The sequence below is a fragment of the Pseudonaja textilis genome, chromosome 3 (genome assembly GCF_049901715.1).
Source record: "Pseudonaja textilis isolate UNSWEBS1 chromosome 3, rPseTex1.2, whole genome shotgun sequence".
NCBI lineage: Eukaryota > Metazoa > Chordata > Lepidosauria > Squamata > Elapidae > Pseudonaja > Pseudonaja textilis.
Genome location: NC_141992.1, coordinates 2663841 through 2681403, shown reverse-complemented (window position 1 = coordinate 2681403; position 17563 = coordinate 2663841). Strand labels below are relative to the sequence as shown.

Genomic DNA, 17563 nt, shown 5'->3' with positions numbered 1-17563 from the left:
TCGCACTGATGATGTTACCTAGTTGGGTCATCTCTTTCTTTGTCTAATGCAGGGAGGACAAATTTGGACGTGATGCGTGCCCTGGAGCGTGGCTACCGGATGCCACGTCCCCAGGGCTGCCCGCAGGAGCTCTACGAGATCATGATGAGATGCTGGAAACAGAAGCCAGAGGATCGCCCCACCTTTGAGTACATCCAGAGTATCCTGGAGGACTTTTTCACCGGCACGGAAAAGCAGTACCAACAACAGCCTTAGAAGGGCTGCGTCGGCCACACCGGTGTTGCTGGCGTGTTGCTGCACCGTGAGGCCCCCCCACCGAAGTGGAAGGCTTTTGGCGTGGAGAATCCGTGGGTTCAGTGGGAAGTGACTCTTTCCTGTGGGCCAGTGTGGCTGGTGTGCAAACCCAGTTGGATTAAGGGACTTGAACTAAGCACTTTGCTCTTTGCTACATACTAATCAGAACTGTGGTCAGTAGAAACCGCTTCAAAGCTGGAAGGCATTTTATCTTGGCGGCTGTTGGGACGCCACCACCGTTCTGGTGGCAGTTCCTGGAGTAAGGTGTGTGAACAGAAAGCGTGCGTCCATAGGAGAGAAGTTGTGCGGTGTACATACGAGGGAAGGAGGGAGGGAGGGAGGAAGGAAGATAAAGAATGAGAAGAGAGGGAAGGAAAGAAGGAAGATCAAGGAGGGAGGGAGGGAAGGAAGGGATCAGAGGAAGAGAAGGAAGGGAAGTCAAGGAGGAAGAAAAGAAGGAAAGTAAAGAAGGAGGAAGGAAAGAAGGAAAATCAAGCAGGAAGGAGGGGAAGGAAGGAGAGATCAGGGAGGGAGGATGGAAGGAAGGAAGGGAGATCAAGGAAAAAGGGAAGGAAAGAAGGAAGATCGAAGAGGGAGAAAGGATGGAAGGAAGGAAGGGATCGGAGGAAGAGAAGGAAGGGAGGTCAAGGAGGGAGGGAGGAAAAGAAGGAAAATAAAGAAGAAGGAAGGGAAAGAAAGACGATCAAGCAGGGAGGGAAGGAGAGAGAGAGAGACCGTGATTTCTGTTGCTAAACTTTGTTGTTAGGGGAGCGTTGCCCCATTTTATGACCTTTCTTGGCACGGTTGTTAAGCGAATGAGTTCAGTTAGTGACACATTTGTGCAGTGCATCTTGGCTTCCCCATTGACTGCTTCTCAGAAGGCTGCAAAAGGTGATCATTTGACCCCAGGACTCTGCAACCGTCATAAGTACATGCCAGTTGCCAAGCCTCTGAATTTTGATCACGTGACCACGAGGAATGCTGCAACGGTCGTTAAGTGTGAAAAACAGTCACAAGTCACTTTTTTCAGCGCCGTTAGAACTTTGAAGGAATGGTTATACATCGAGTATTGCCTGTATATATATTTGATTCATGAGTGGCCTTAGAAAAGCTTCGCCAACTGATTTTTAATGCTAGTTTCACATTAAAAAGACAAGTAAACATGGAAGAAGCATTCCTTGAAATACGCCTACATTTAACGAAGATTTGATTCACTGCTGAGATCCAAATTAGGATTATGAGACAATGGCACATTTGAAATCATTGTAAGCTACAAATAATTATTATTCTAATAGAATGAAAAGAAAAACTATTTTCAATAAAAATTGAAATTCTGAAAAAAAAAGGAAAGTGTTCTTGGCTTTTACCTGGAATTGATTATCATTGTTTTATCATCAATTTGTATAAGATACAACAATGATCATAGTTGTTGTAACTTATGATTTATGATGATTGTATTTTATGATTGTGATCATGATTTATCACTTCTTGCCTGCATGTATACTGAGAGGTTATGCATCAGAGAAAAATTCCTCGTGTGTATAGTCACACTTGGTCAATAAATAATTCTATTCTATTTCATATTTTCTATTCTATTCTATTTCATATTTTCTACTCTATTCTATTTTGTATTTTCTATTCTGTTCTATTCCATTTCGTATTTTCTATTCTGTTTTGTATTTGCTATTCTGTTCTGTTCTATTTTGTATTTTCTATTCTATTTCATATTTTCTATTATGTTCTATTTAATTTCATATTTTCTATTCTATTCTATTTCATATTTTCTATTCTATTCTATTTCATATTTTCTATTCTATTCCAATGTTGGCTCTTCACACAAACAAATCGTCTCAAAAACCTCTTGGAGCATTCCAACACTGCCCTTAAAAAAGATGGCGCCCGCGCCCAACATCCATGCTATCCTTGCTATCCTGCCCGCGATAAACATGGCGCCACCTCATCCACGCGGAACTCGCCCGCACCAAAGATGGCGGAAACAGCCCCACTCCGCCATCCGCCAAGATGGCGACAAGGCCAAAGGCGGAAAAAACCCAACGCTTCCGTTTCCCAATCTTTCCTCGTCGCTTCGGCGAGGGCTGCAAATGCTAGCCCGGGACGTGGTGAGGACGAGGTAGCGTCCGAAAACCAGACCGGGTCGGGCTGGGCCTTCCAACCCAGCCAAGGCCGCCGTCTCCATGGCGACCGGCGGCCTCGGCCAATAGCAAGCCATTTCCGGTGACGTCGACGCCGACACGTGGATCCAAGATGGCGGCCCCGGGGGCGCTGGTGAGTGGGGCGCCGGCGCTGGGGCCCTGCGGGAGAACTCGGGGAGGGACGGGGGCTTCTGGGGGTCTCTGGGGTGGCCGGGTCCTTCGGGGGCGTGAGGAGGAGCTTTTAAACCCCCTGTCAGCGGAGGGGCATCTCCCCCGCGACCTCCCCCAAATTCCTTCCCTTCCGAAGCCAAGAGGGTCGCCTCAGGGGGTCTCCTGAGGGGGTAAACCGCCCCCCGTGACAAGGCCCACCAAATGTCCCCTGAGGGGGTCTTTTAAGACACGGGGGAGGGGCTGAACTCTTGACGGGCTCCCTTTTGAGGCGGACAGGCCGTCCCCGACTTACAACCGTTCGTTTAGTGGCCGTTCGAAGTTCTCGCTAGGCGCTGAAAAGAGGGACGCAGTTTCTGGGGGAAAAAAAGTGCTCCTTGCTGGGGATTTAGTTAATTTTGGGAGGGGGGAAGGTCCATGCCTGGGTGACAAATTGGGGTCCCACCACAAACGCACCAGGGCGGGTCCAGATGGATTCTCACCTCCTTTTTCGCACAAGTGCTTTCTGTGGATTTGGATGGATGAATGGATGGATGGGCCATCAAGTCCCAGTTGATTCTTGGTGACCCATATATAGATTGTTCACCAGGATGATCTGCCTCCAACTTGGTCCTTCAGGTCTTCCAGTGGTGCCAAGGTGGTGCCACTTCCTCTTCTTTTCTTCCCCTTTTCCAAACATGATGGATTTCTCAAAGGAACTTGGTCCTGACGTGGATTGATTGATGTGCCATCAAATTAGTGTCACCTTTTAAGAACCATATGGATTGACCTTCTCAGAGGTGAACCGTGCCCAACCAGGTCCTTCAGGTCTCAAAATGGTACCCCACCACCACCTCATCATCTTATATGCTCTTACTCTTAATGGTGTGCCATCAAGTCACAGTTGACTCTTGGTGACCCATATATAGATTTTTCTCCAGGATGATCTGCCTCCAACCTGGTCCTTCAGGTCTTCCAATGGTGCCTTCACCAACAGCGTAATTGAGTCCATCTCCTTGCGGATGGTCGTCTTCTCCTCTTTCCTTCCCCTTTTCCAAACATGATGCACTTCTCAAGGGAACTTGGTCCTGACATGGATTGATTGATGTGCTGTCAAGTCAATGTCACCTTTTAGGAACCATACGGATTGATCTTCTCTAAGGTGAACTGTCCCCAACCAGGTCCTTCAGGTCTCAAAATGGTATCTTCCCCCCATCACTTCATCTGATATACTGTTTCTCTTAATGATGTGCCATCAAGTATGAAGTTATAGTTGACTCTTGGTGACCCATATATAGATTTTTCTCCAGGATGATCTGCCTCCAACCTGGTCTTTCAGGTTTTCCAGTGGTGCCCTTACCACCACTGTAACTGAGACAATCCACCTTGGTCGTCGTCTTCCTCTCTTCCCTTCCACTTTTCCCAGCATTATGGGCCTCTCAGAGGAACTTGGTCTTGACATTGCAATCAAGTCACTCTTCTCTTAGCAAACATATGTCAACTCATAAAACATTTTGTATACACGTTTTATAGTTGACAACAGAAAGAAGAGGGGGAGTTGCAAGAAGCAGGCGGCAGTGTGGAACCGAAAGTACATTCCATTCATATTTTCTTCAAAGACTGATTAGATGACCAAAGCTTCTGCCCTGCAAAAATCTTAATTGGAGAGCATGATTGATGACTCTTGGCTATGGACGTTTTTCGTTGGATGATATACCCAGAGGGGTGGGGGTGGGGAAAAGCAGGATCAGGTTAATGCCGGACGTAGAATGTTAACTTCAAATAAATCCTTTTTAATTTTGGGAGTGTGTCTCGAGGCTCATGATTTAATTGGAGTAACTGCCAGAATCCTGACACCATATGGATTGACCTTCTCCATGATGATCTGTCCCCAACCAGGTCTTTCAGATCTTCTAATGGTGCCCTTACCACCAAGGGGTCAATGTACCTTGGTCATCCTCTTCCTTTCTTTCCTTCCACCTTTCTCCAACATTGTGGACTTCTCCAGAGACTGAAGCCTTCTGAAACGTCACATGGGTAGAGCAAACAAATGATTTCCTTCTTAAAGATTTAACATCATTAAAATAAATTATTTTTGATGTATGTCTCCAGTTATCTGTGATGGTGGTGTCATGGTTATCTATCAGCATATACATTGGATTCCTCCTGCATTATTTACGTTACCTGTTTGAAAGTTCATTTTCATACTTTCAGCACTATCTTTTATTCTCTTTTAAACTGTCGTACTTTTTTAATGCTTTTAAGGGAGATGACTGATTGGGATTCCCTGGACTTTCTTCTTATAAATTGCTCTTATCCCAAAGCGGCTCATTATTACATTGGTTCCCCCATCCCGTATTGTTACAAACTTATTGTGAATATTTCAAGGTGTTCTTTTCTGACTTTTAAGTCTGTGGTGGATAGAATGTGTGAGGAACTTTCCGCGGAGTCCTGTTAAAATAATTGGATTTCAGAAAGATTACCTGTACTTAAAACAGCAGTGGCTTTTTATATGAAGGGTGTGTGATAACCCTCACCTACTGCAAGCTGTAAGTACTCAAACTATCCAAATTCAGTTTGAATAAAGTCATATTATCCTTCAACTGGGATGGACAGTCTTTTAGGAGTTGTTAAGGGAAGAAAGCTTCTCGTTTTTCCTCTTCTCCAAGTCCCAGAGGATGTGGTGGAGACAGGGATAGAAAAAGTGGTTTTAAAAAAAAGTTGATTTTTTGAACATTTTGGTGGCATGGGAAAGCTACATCCTGCCACAGATTGCTCAGTGCAGTCTGGAGCTTCCCAGTTGGAATGAAAAATTTCTACAGGAACAGGAATGAAGAAGTACGTATCAAAGATGCAGAAGTTTTCTAAAATCAAATCACCCCAAGTTTATTTTATGAAGAGTTGTGGTCTGGAGAACCACAAGCTGGAAGCAAGCTTATACATCAATGTCTATATTAAATGGCTCAGCTCAACCTTTGAATTGGTTCTTCATGAATGGAAGGAAAAACTACAGGTAGTCCTCGATTTACAACCATTTAATGGCAGTTCGAAGTTACAATGGCACTGAAAAAAAAAATAGAATAGAATAACAGAGTTGGAAGGGACCTTGGAGGTCTTCTAGTCCAACCCCCTGCTTAGGCAGGAAACCCTACACCACTTCGGACAAATAGGTTACCCAATCTCTTCTTATAAAATTCCAGTGTTGGAGCATTCACAACTTCTGGAGGCAAGCAGTTCCACTGGTTCATTGTTCTGACTGCCAGGAATTTTTTTTCTTAGTTCTAGGTTGCTTCTCTCCTTGATTAGTTTCCACCCGTTGCTTCTTCTCCTGCCTTCAGGGGCTTTGGAGAATAGCTTGACCCCCCCTCCTCCTCTAAAGGCAGCCCCTCAAATATTGGAAGGCCGCTCTCCTGTCTTCCCTCCTGCTAGGCAATGCCAGGAAAGGAAGGGTGTCATTATCTGCCACAAAGGGTTTCCCCCCCCGTTGCCCGTCCTTCCTGGATCGGGAAGTGTGACTCATGCCCTTGTCCCCTTGCCATGTCATCCATCACAGCCTGTCACTCTGCATGGGGCAGCCTCTGTAGACGTGTCAGAAGCTTGCTTATGTCTCATGCGCCCTCTGCTTCCAGCCATGTAGTCTGCGGTGATTCTCTGTCATGCAGGCCATGGCGGTCTCAAAAGTGCTTTTTTTCCCTTCTTCTTCATTCCCCTTAGGGCAGAGGTGGGCAACTATGGCCCTTTTATGAATTATGGACTTCCAATTCCCAGAATTCCTGAGCAAGCCATGCTAGCTCAGGAATTTTGGGAGTTGAAGTCCACAAGTCATAAAGGGGCCATAGTTGCCCACCTCGGCCCTAAGGGGTACCGGATGGTCTAAGCTAGCCTTCCCCAACTTTTCTGGGCTGGTGCCCTGGCACGGGGCGGGGCAAAACGGGGATGTTTTTTTGTGTGTGGTGGTGGGGACAGGCCCATAGCTCACCTGAGTTGCGTGCGCTCACGTGTGTGTAGCGGCCCAGTGCTCACGTGGCCCGGTTGTGAAAGGGCCATCACGCGGAAATGGGCCACAGCCCAACAGATTGGAGACCCCCTGATCTAAGCAATCTCCTTGCGTTTTTAGAAGATTAATACCGCCGTACCGAACTGAAGAGGAGAAATCCTTGTTTTTGGAAATGCTGGAGAATCCTTCATATTATTCAGGGGGAAATTGAGGCTAGAAAGAGATTGTTAGGGATACATCCTAGCAGAATCTGCACGGCAGTCAGGCAGTCAGGCAGGCAAAATATGTGAGATAAACGTTTTTGTAGCTTACACTCAGTAAAAACAGATACACTGTGCTAGTTAAATAGTTTATTCCAGTAAGAGTTTTAGCATAGTCAAGACAGTCCATATATCATTCACTAATTCAGTCTGTCCGGGGATTATTCAGTTGCAAATTCCAGTGTCGAAAAAGAGGTCAGTAAACTTACAAATATCAGTCCAGGAATATATCTCCTCGCAGTAGAGATATGAAGAAGTCAAAACTCCTCTCTTCCTTCAGCAACTCAGCAGTAGGGAAACACGCAGTTAACAAACTATCAGTCCATCAAACCAGGAATCGTCAGGAATCAGACAGGTTCTCTTGTTCCCTCTTATGGCGGTTTCACAACCACACCCAAAATTACATGCTTTGCAGTTTAAAGTGACACACACTTAAACTTACAATCATAGTTTATATATATTATTTTACCCAAACTACGTTAGGTAACCTTGTTATTCCTAACAGAGGTTTTGGATCCTTCTCACCGCCTTCCTTGGCTTCACTTAGTTTCTCACCCTGAGCAACCTTTGAGCTGCGTGGACTTCAAGTCCCCGAATTCCCCAGCCAGCCCAGGTAAAAGTCGCTCAGGGTGAGAAACACGATCTCTCCGTAGATTGTCAGTCATCCAGGTTGTCCCAAAGGTGCTGTCAGGGTTGACAGGTGCTTTTGTTTCTAAGAAGCAACAGGAATGTCTTGTTTTTTTGCTTTCTCTTCTCATCCAACAGCCTTCTCCAGCTCTTGACTGGCTGGTGAGGAATGGAAGGATTTATACCCCTTGCAAGACAGCCGGTCATTTGCATCCTTTTAGAGGGTCGTTGAGGCCACTTGGAGATTTATCTGTGTCCTCAGGGTCACCTGAGTGGTGCCAATGGGTGTGGAGCCTTCTTGGCTTCAGGAGGTTTCTGCCCGGTGTCCCTTCACTGTTCCAGTCCCCACCATCCACTCAGAGCCTCCTTGGAACTGCTGAAGGGACTGTGTCGTAGACTGGAGTGAGCTGGTGTCATATCCCTCCCAGGGGCTGTTCAGTTGGGACCTAGGCGGCCTCGTTGACACCTCTTCCAAACCATTGGGGTGATAAGTGGAGGTCTCTCTGTCATAAATCATCCTGCCAACAGAAAACCTCACTCTGATCTCTGCAAAAGGGCCTTTTAAATCAAAAAAAGCGTGGTATGCAGGTTGGTTCCCTGAAAACGTAAGACCAGAGATCTCCAAACTTGGCAGTTTTAAAACTTGGGGACTTCAACTCCCAGAATTCTCCAGCCAGCATCGCTCTATGGAGCATTTATTTATTTTTATTTATTTATTTTATTTTATTTGTCAATTGTTTACAAGATAATAAGTATAAGTGTATACATAGTTATGAATACATGAAATGGGTACATATAAGAAAAATAAAAGAAAAATAAAAAACAATAGGACAGGGACGGTAGGCACGATTGGTGCACTTATGCACGCCTCCTACAGGCCTCTTAGGAAAGGGGTGAGGTCAATAGTAGACAGTCTAAGGTTAAAGTTTTTGGGGTTTGGGAAAGAAACCACAGAGTCAGGTAGAGGATTCCAGACATTGACCCCTCTGTTGCTGAAGTCGTATTTCCTGCAATCAAGTTTGGTGCGGTTAACCTTGAGTTTGTATCTATTGTTTGCTCTTGTGTTGTTGTGGTTGAAGCTGAAGTATTCATTGACAGGTAGGACATTGCAATGTATGATTTTATATACTATACTTAGATCGGACCGAAGGCGGCGTAGTTCTAGGTTTTCTAGGTCTAGAATTTCGAGTCTGGTGGCATTACGTCTTCTGCAACGCGTAGAGTGGAGAACTCTTCTTGTGAAATATTTCTGGACATAGTCCATTCTCCATAGCTGGCAGGAGAATTCTGGGAGTCGAAGTCCCCAAGTCTTAAAGTCGCCAAGTTTGGGGACCCCTGTGTAAGACGCTTTCTCCTGGGTGCCCCACTATTTATTTATTTTTTGTTTTGTGTTATACTGAACCCACAAACGTCTATGGAGCTTCTCCATCCTCCAGGTCCTGGTTGTCCCAAAGGTGCTTTTTCAAGAGGCAACCTGGACTTTTGTTTTTCTTTGAAGATGTTTCGCTTCTCATCCAAGAAAGAAAAAAAAAAACCAAAAAGCGTTTTTTTGGATGGTGGATGGTGTGGAGTGTATTTATAGATAACGTTTTGTTGAGAGGGTTTTTTGAAAAGTCCCTGCCTTGAACAATGAACTGGTGGCACCAACCTAGATATTAATATATTTTATTTTATTCTGTTCTTATTCTATCCTTATTGGGATGGGTCCTTGGTGCTCTCTGAGCTGGCTTGTTGTCTTGCAGAGGTTTCATTGCTAGCCCTGATGATGTTCCCTAGTTTTCTTGCAGACGTTTCAAGACCTAAACTAGGGAACATCATCAGTGCTAGAAGGGAGCGGGGGTGCAGAGCAGGCGGAGGCGAGCTGTGGGGTCCTTGATGCTCTGTGATCTTGGTTGTTTTCTTGTTGCAGCACTGATGATATTCCCTAGTTTGGTAATGAAACGTTTGCAAGAAAACAGCCAAGCTCACAGAGCATTCCCCTCAGTCGTCGTCCTCCTCCTCCTTTCTTTCTTTCCTTTCTTTCTTCCTTTCTTTTCTTTCTTTCTTTCTTTCTTTCTTTCTTTCTTTCTTTCTTTCTTTCTTTCTTTCTTTCTTTCTTTCTTTCTTTCTTTCCTTTCCTTTCCTTTCCTTTCCTTTCCTTTCCTTTCCTTTCCTTTCCTTTCCTTTCCTTTCCTTCCTTCCCTCCTCCTCCTCCCTCCTCCCTCTCCTTCCTTCCTTCCTTCCTTCCTTCCTTCCTTCCTTCCTTCCTTCCTTCCTTCCCTTCCTTCCTTCCTTCCTTCCTTCCTTCCTTCCTTCCTTCCTTCCTTCCTTCCTTCCTTCCTTCCTTTCTTTCTTTCTTTCTTTCTTTCTTTCTTTCTTTCTCCCTTCTAGCACTGATGAAGTTAGCTAGTTGGCTCATGAAATGCCTGCAAAAAAACGAGCCAGCTCAGGCAGCCCCAGGGCTAAAAAGATTCTCTTTCATTAAATCATCTTCTTGTGTATTTCATGGAATCAACGTATTTTAAAATATAACCTGTAACCGATATATAAACTCCTCATACCTTACAAAATGGACTGCATATTTCCATCATACGTGTCCCTGAGTATTATGTGCTCCTCCGATACAATTTTATCACCGTTATCCATGCGCTTTATGCGGTACGTTAAATTAAAAATAAAAATAAATCGGACGTTCCTCCTTGAGACTCTCCTCCCAGTATTCTGAACCGGAGGTCACCCGGGTGACAGGGGTCTCGCTTTTGTCTTGGCAGAGGCTTACGTGCCCGTTCCTCCTCTTGTGGCATGGGGTGAGTTGCTTCTACGTGCCAGGAGTGGCTCCCATCAATTTTCACCGGAATGCTCCTGTAGAAATCAAGGTAAGATGTCCCTGAGTTTCATGCCCTCCAGAATTTGACCCAGTTTAGAATCCTGGCCAGGTCTGATTGTGCTAGTCTGTCATCACCCCAAGAAAAGGGAAGGAAGGAAGGAAGGAAGGAAGGAAGGAAGGAAGGGAGGAAGAAGGGGAAGGGAGGGAGGAGGAAAAGGAAGGAGGAGGAAGAAAGAGGAAGGAAGGAAAAGGAAGGAGGGAGGGAGGAAAAGGAAGGAAGAAGAGGAAGGAAGGAAGGAAAAGGAAGGCGGGAGGAAGGAAGGAAAAGGAAGGAAGGAGGGAGGGAGGAAGGAAGGAAGGAAAAGGAAGGAGGGAGGAGGAAGGAAAAGGAAGGTGGGAGGGAGGAAGGAAAGGAAAAGGGAAGGAAGGAAGGAAGGAAAAGGAAGGGGAGGAAGGAAGGAAAAGGAAGGAGGAGGAGGGAGGAACGAAGGAAGGAAGGAAAAGGAAGGTGGGAGGGAGGAAGGAAGGAAAAGGAAGGCGGAAGGAAGGAAGGAAAAGGAAGGTGGGAGGGAGGAAGGAAGGAAAAGGAAGGCGGAAGGAATGAAGGAAGGAAGGAAGAGGAAGGCGGGAGGGAGGGAGGAAGAAAGGAAGGAATTAAACTTTCCTCTCTGCAGAGGGTTGCAGTTCTTAAAGTGCTCGTGTGTGCAGAAACTGGAAGATGCTGGTAGTAACTGTCCCAATAGATCCCTGCAAAGACCTCACAGGGATGGGATGTCCTCTTGCATGCAGAGGCCTTATATTCCAGCTGGTTTTAATCAATCAGAATAGAATTGGAAGGGACTTGGGAGGTCATCTAATCCAGCCCCCTGGCCGGCCGACCGTGAGCGCAGCTGGGTGGCTGCGTGTTGGGAGTTGCATTCTAGGGATTGCACCGTGCAAAAGGGGGGGCGCTTGGGGGGAGTTTCCTGGGGAAGGGGAGACTAGAAGACCTCCAAGGTCCCTTCCAAAATGTTCTGCTCTCCAAAGCCCCCCAGGCAGGACAAGAAACAACGGATGGAAACTCATCATGGAGAGAGAAGCAACCTGGAATTAAGGAGAAACTTTCCAACTGTGAGGACAATTAACCAGTGGAACTGCTGGCCACCAGAAGTTGTGGGTGCTTCATCCCTGGAAGTTTTTGAAGAAGAGACAGGAGAGTTCACTTGTCCAAAAGGGCCTAGACCACCCGGGTCTCCTGCTTGAGCAAGGGGCTGGACTAGAAGACCTCCAAGGTCCCTTCCAACTAAATTCCGAATCCAGTCGTCTAGTTTTAAGACTTGTGGAGTTCACGGCTGGCTGGGGAATTTGGTGACCAATTCAGAATAGAGCTTGGAAGGGACCTTGGAGGTCATCTAGCCGAACCCTCCCGGGCTCAAACAGGGGGTCCCCATACCGTTTCAGACAAGCGGCTGTCCAGTCTCTTCTTAAAAACCTCCAGGGACGAAGCACCCACAACTTCTAGTGGCAAGCAGTCCCACTGGTTCATTGTCCTCACTGCTAGGAAGTTTAATTTAATTCCAAGTTGCTTCTTTAATTCCAAGTTGCTTCTCTCCTTAACTAGTTTCCATCCCTTGTTTCCTGTCCTGCTTAGGAAAACAGGTTGATCCTCTCATGTTTGTAGCAGCCCCTCAAGAGTAGCCAAACCGAAATCCTGCCACCGTTTTTCCTACGTTTTAGCCTCCAGGCCTTTGCTCGTCTTAGTTGCTCTTCTCTGCACTTTCTCCAAAGTCTCAACCTCTTTTTTTTCCCCTCCCGTAACGTGGTGACCAAAACTGGATGCCGTACTCCAGGCGTGGCCTTACTAGGGCTTTTCTGAGCGATTCTAATACCTCACGATGGATTTGGATTCAGTGCCTCGGATCGTGCAACCAAGCGCCCCGCCATGAGTGGCTTGATCTGAGTTTCTGACTCATGACAAGCCGTCTCACCGGTTAAGCCCCGTCCGATCCTTTTTTATTGCTGTGGGGAAAGATTACCGCACCTGAGGACACTTTCACCTGCTTAGTTTAACCCTTGCTGAGCCCCGGGGAAATTTACAGGTTTTCATGGGCAACTGTTTCTGTCCTGACTCATTGTGGTTGGGAAAGGAATCTAAAATGAAAAGAACACTGGATCCTTGTAGGAGGGCTGAGTAGCCAGGGTGAATGTGGCCAGGTCGACATCACTTGTGTTGGGGGCACCTGTGGGGGCCAAGTGCTAAGGCAGGACTCCCCTCGGACCCTCCCTCACATTATAATCTCCCTCCCTCCCATCTCCTTCCTTCTCTCCCTCCTCCCTCCCTCTCTTCTTCCCATCCCTCCTTCCTTCCCTCTCTACTTTTTCTCTCCTCTTAATTCTCCCTTCCTTCCTTCCTTCCTTCCTTTTCCTCCCTCCCTACTTTTTCTTTCCCTCTTAATTCTCTCCCCTCCCTACCTTCCTTCCTTCCTTCCTTCCTTCCTCCCTCCCCTCCCTCCCTCCCATCTCCCTCTCTTTCCATCTGTCTTTCCCTCTTAATTCTCCCTTCTTCCTTCCTTCCTTCCTTCCTCCCCTCCCCTCCCCTCCCCTCTTTTCTTCCCATCTGTCCTTCCTTCTTTCCCTACTTTTTCTTTCCCTCTTAATTCTCCCTTTTCCTCCCTCCCATCTCCCTTCCTTCCTCCTTCCCTCCCTCCTCCCTCCCTCTCTCTCTTCCCATCTGTCCTTCCTTCCCTCCCTCCTTTTTCTTTCCCTCCTAATTCTCCCTTCTCCTCCCTCCCTCCCTTTCGCTGGCAGAGGCACCACGGGCCAGATCTGAGCACCCCGTGGGCCGAATCCAGCCTGTGGTCTTTGAGTTTGACACTCCTAGGCTAGACTACAGCTCCCTGTCAATCAAAGTGACGTCCTTGTTGTTATGGACGCTGGATCTTTTCACGATGGAGTCGTTCTGTTCTCAGAAAGTGTTTCCTCGCACCCACTATAAGCGGAGAATATCCCCTATCCCTTTCAGCATCCCAGCGTTTTTGAACATACGGGATCAAATACTGCAGGAAGTTGTCTTTTCTAAAACCACAAAGGCTCAGAATTTGGGGCTGAATTTGGGGACGCGGCGGCTCAGTGCCTAAGACGCTGAGTTTGTCGATCAGAGAGGTTGGCAGTCCGGCGGTTCGAATCCCTAGCGCCGCCTCACGGAGAGATCCCGTTCCTTGTCCCAGCGGCTTCTGCCAACGTAGCCGGTCGAAAGCACGGAAAAATGCAAGAAGAAAAACAGAGACCCCCCTTTGGTGGGAAGGGGACAGCGCTCCATGCGCCTTCGAAGGCGTTTAGTCCCGCCGGCCACATGACCACGGAGACATTTTCCGACAGCGCTGGCTCTTCTTCGGCTCGGTAACACAGATGAGCAGCGCCCCCTAGAGCATAGGTGCGAGGGGAACATTTACCTTTACACTAGATTGATAGACAATAACAGTATTCCCAGCCAATTGTCTTGTAATGTTTTGTCTATAAACAGACTTTATTTGGGGGTGGTGTGTGTGTGTGTGTGTGAAAGAAAGAAGATCAGGACATGGTGTGGCCTTTGTCATGAATCCACTGGGATCTCTCTCTCTCTCTCTTTTTCCAGGCTGTGAAACTCACCAGTTCGCGCACGCAGTTACCTTATGAATATTACTCCTTGCCCTTCTGTCGGCCGGTCAAGATCAAATATAAAGCCGAAAATTTAGGTAATGCCCCAATCCTCCTCCTCCCCAGGGGAGCCTTCCACCTGCCCACATTCTACACGTGCTGGTTTTGGCGGTCCCAAAGATTGACACCTCCACGGGTCTGATCTCCAGCACCTCTTAGCAATAGCCCTTAGACTTACATACCACTTCACAGTGCTTCACGACCCTCTCTGAGCGGTTTACAGAGTTCGCCTCTTGCCCCCCAACTATCTGGGTCCTCGTTTTACCGACCTCAGAAGGACAGAAAGCTGAGTCAGACTTGAGCCAGTCAGGATCGAACTGCTGCTGGCAGTCGACAGAATGAGCCTGACATACCGGCTTTTAACCATTGCACCACCAGATATAGAATAGGTGATGATGATAGATAGGTGGGTGGGTGGGTAGGTAGGTGGGTAGATAAGAGATAGATAGATGGGTAGATAGGTAGATGGATGGATTAGATAGGTAGGTAGGTAGATAGGTAAGAGGTAGATGGGTAGGTAGATGGATGGATAGATAGACAGACAGACGGGTAGATGGGTAGATGGGTAGATAGATGGGTAGGTTGACGGGTGGATAGATATTAGATAGATATTAGATAGGTAGGTAGGTAGATAGATATTAGATAGATAGATAGATAGATAGATAGATAGATAGATAGATAGATGATAGATAGATAGATAGATAGATAGATAGATAGATAGATAGATATTAGATATTAGATAGGTGGATGGATGGATGGATAGGTTGATGGGTAGATAGATAGACAGGCAGACGGGTAGATGGGTAGATGGGTAGATAGATGGGTAGGTTGACGGGTAGATAGATATTAGATATTAGATAGGTAGGTAGATAGATATTAGATAGATATTAGATATTAGATAGGTAGATAGGTGGATGGATGGATGGATAGGTAGATGGGTAGATAGATAGATAGACAGACAGACAGATGGGTAGATAGATGGGTAGGTTGAGGGGTAGATAGATATTAGATAGATATTAGGTAGGTAGGTAGGTAGATATTAGATAGATAGATGATAGATATTAGATATTAGATAGGTAGGTGGATGGATGGATGGATAGGTAGATGGGTAAGTAGGTAGGTAGGTAGGTAGGTAGATAGATAGATAGATAGATAGATAGATAGATAGATAGATAGATAGATAGATAGATAGGCAGGCAGGCAGGCAGGCAGGCAGGCAGAGACAGACAGACAGACAGACGGATGGATGTAGAGCAATAGTGTTTTTACAGCCCTCTTTGTGGTTTAGAGAGTCAGCCTGTTGCCCCCTACAATCTGGATCCTCATTTTACCCACCTCAGAAGGATGGAAGGCTGAGTCACCCTTGAGCCAGTCAGGATTGAACTGCTGGCAGTGAGCACTGAGTTAGCCTGCAACAGAGCATTTTAGCAACTGTGTCACCACGGGGAGGGAGGGAGGCTGGGAGGAAGGAAGGAAGGAAGGAAGGAAGGAAGGAAGGAAGGAATAGGAATAGGAATAGGAATAGGAATAGGAATAACACTTAGACTTATACACTGCTTCACAGTACTTTACGGCTCTCTCTGAGCGGTTTACAGCTTCTGGCCCCCAATAATCTGGGTCCTCATTTTACCCACCTCGGAAGGATGGAAGGCTGAGTCAACCCTGAGTCAGCCAAGGAAGGTTGAGAGTTCAATCCCAGGCAGCGACAGATTTTTCTCTATCAGGGCGCAAAGAGAAAATATTTGCCGTGAACTTTGCCTAGGCATCAGGAAAGGCATCCGGCCAGTAAATGTTCAGCTCCATTCAGTTGCTCCGACTCCACCCTCCCCCAAAAAAGGGATTTATAGGTAGTCTTCGACCTACAACAGTTCATTTAATGACTATTACAACGGCACTGAAAAATGTGACTTTTGGACCGTTTTTCACACTTACATCCTTTGTAGCATTCCCATTAATCCTGTGTTCAAAATTCAGACGCCTGACAGCTGACTCGCATTTATGACAGTTGCAGCGATCTCCCGGATTAGGCGATCCACTTTTGCGACCTTCTGAAAAGCAAAGTCTGAGTCTGGGGGCGCCAGATTCACTTAACAACCGGGTAACTAACTGATCACCTGCGGGGATTCGCTTAACGACTCTGTGGCCAGGAAAGCCGTAAAGTGGAGCAAAACTCACTTAACGAACGCCTCACCTGACAACAGAAATTTTGGGCTCCATTGTGGGCGTCCGTCAAGGACTAAAAGAAAACTAAAATTGTCTGTATTAAAAGAAAAATAAATCCAATGTATAAATGCATAAAAACATTTCAAATTTGCGCTAAATATATTCGCTAAATATATTTGCGTCGATAACTGTTCGTTTTGCCCATAAGCCTTAAAGTCTCTAAATAATTTTCTTCTTCCTGTCCTCAACCCAACCCCCCTCCCCCCCCCCTGCTCACAGGTGAGGTCCTGAGAGGGGACCGCATTGTCAACACACCTTTCCAGGTTTCCATGAATGTGGAGAAGAAGTGCGAGGTGTTGTGTGACGTCCCGAACAAGCCCGTTGTGTTGACGAAGGAGAAAAGCCAGCTGGTGGTGGAAAGGATCCAGGAGGAATACTATGTGCACCTGTGAGTCTCCTCGACCTCAAGAGAAGCAGGGGGGGGGCTGCCTTGCCTTCAGGGGGGCCGGGGGGGAGGGGAAGTCCTTCGGGGGAGAAGGGAAGGCAGTGGGCCCAGGGGTGGGCTGCGCGGTGGTTAGAGGGCAGTATTGCAAAGTACTTCTGCAGCCCGCTGCCCACAATTTGGCAGTTCGAATTGCAGCAGGCTCCAGGTTGACTCAGCCTTCAGTCCTTCTGAGGTGGGTAAAATGAGGACCCAGATTGTTGGGGGCAACTGGCTGACTCTATAAATTGCTCAGAAAGGGCTCCTCCTTCCCTCCCTCCCCTCGTTCTTTCCTTCCTTCCTTCCTCCCTCCCTCTTTCTTCCTTCCTTTCCTCCCTCCCTCGTTCTTTCCTTCCTTGCTTCCTTCCTATCTCCCTCCCTTTCTCCTTCTTTCCTTCCTTCCTCCCCCTCCTACTTCCTTCCTCCCTCCCTCCTTCTTTCCTTCCTCCCTCCCTCCTCCCTCCTTCTTTCCTTCCTTCCTTTCCTCCCTCCCTCCCTCCTTCTTTCCTTCCTTCCTCCCTCCCTCATCCCTCCTTCTTTCCTTCCCTTCCTTTCCTCCCTCCCTCCCTCCTTCTTTCCTTCCTCCCTCCTCATCCCTCCTTCTTTCCTTCCTTCCTTTCCTCCCTCCCTCCCTCCTTCTTTCCTTCCTCCCTCCCTCATCCCTCCTTCTTTCCTTCCTTCCTTTCCTCCTCCCTCCCTCCCTCTTCTTTCCTTCCTCCCTCCCTCATCCCTCCTTCTTTCCTTCCTTCCTTTCCTCCCTCCCTCCCTCCTTCTTTCCTTCCTTGCTTCCTTCCTATCTCCCTCCCTCCCTCCTTTTTCCTTCCTTCCTTTCTCCCTCCCTACTTCCTTTCTCCCTCCCTACTTCCTTCCTTCCTTGCTTCCTTCCTTCCTATCTCCCTCCCTCTCTCCTTCTTTCCTTCCTTCCTCCCCCTCCTACTTCCTTCCTCCCTCCCTCTCTCC

General features: G+C 47.1%; 2 protein-coding genes across 2 annotated transcripts in view; both read left to right on the top strand.

Moving 5' to 3' along the window:
- Positions 1-632, top strand: part of HCK (HCK proto-oncogene, Src family tyrosine kinase) — a 45583-nt gene extending 44951 nt beyond the window's left edge. Inside the window, exon 14 of the mRNA XM_087928750.1 lies at positions 53-632. Coding sequence (XP_087784876.1) covers positions 53-255 — 203 coding nt within the window. The 3' untranslated portion in view covers positions 256-632. The remainder of the gene's footprint in view (positions 1-52) is intronic.
- A 1908-nt stretch (positions 633-2540) lies between these two features.
- Positions 2541-17563, top strand: part of TM9SF4 (transmembrane 9 superfamily member 4) — a 51146-nt gene continuing 36123 nt past the window's right edge. The window contains exons 1-4 of the mRNA XM_087928781.1: positions 2541-2580; positions 10229-10333; positions 13898-13997; positions 16402-16570. Coding sequence (XP_087784907.1) covers positions 2560-2580; positions 10229-10333; positions 13898-13997; positions 16402-16570 — 395 coding nt within the window. The 5' untranslated portion in view covers positions 2541-2559. The remainder of the gene's footprint in view (positions 2581-10228; positions 10334-13897; positions 13998-16401; positions 16571-17563) is intronic.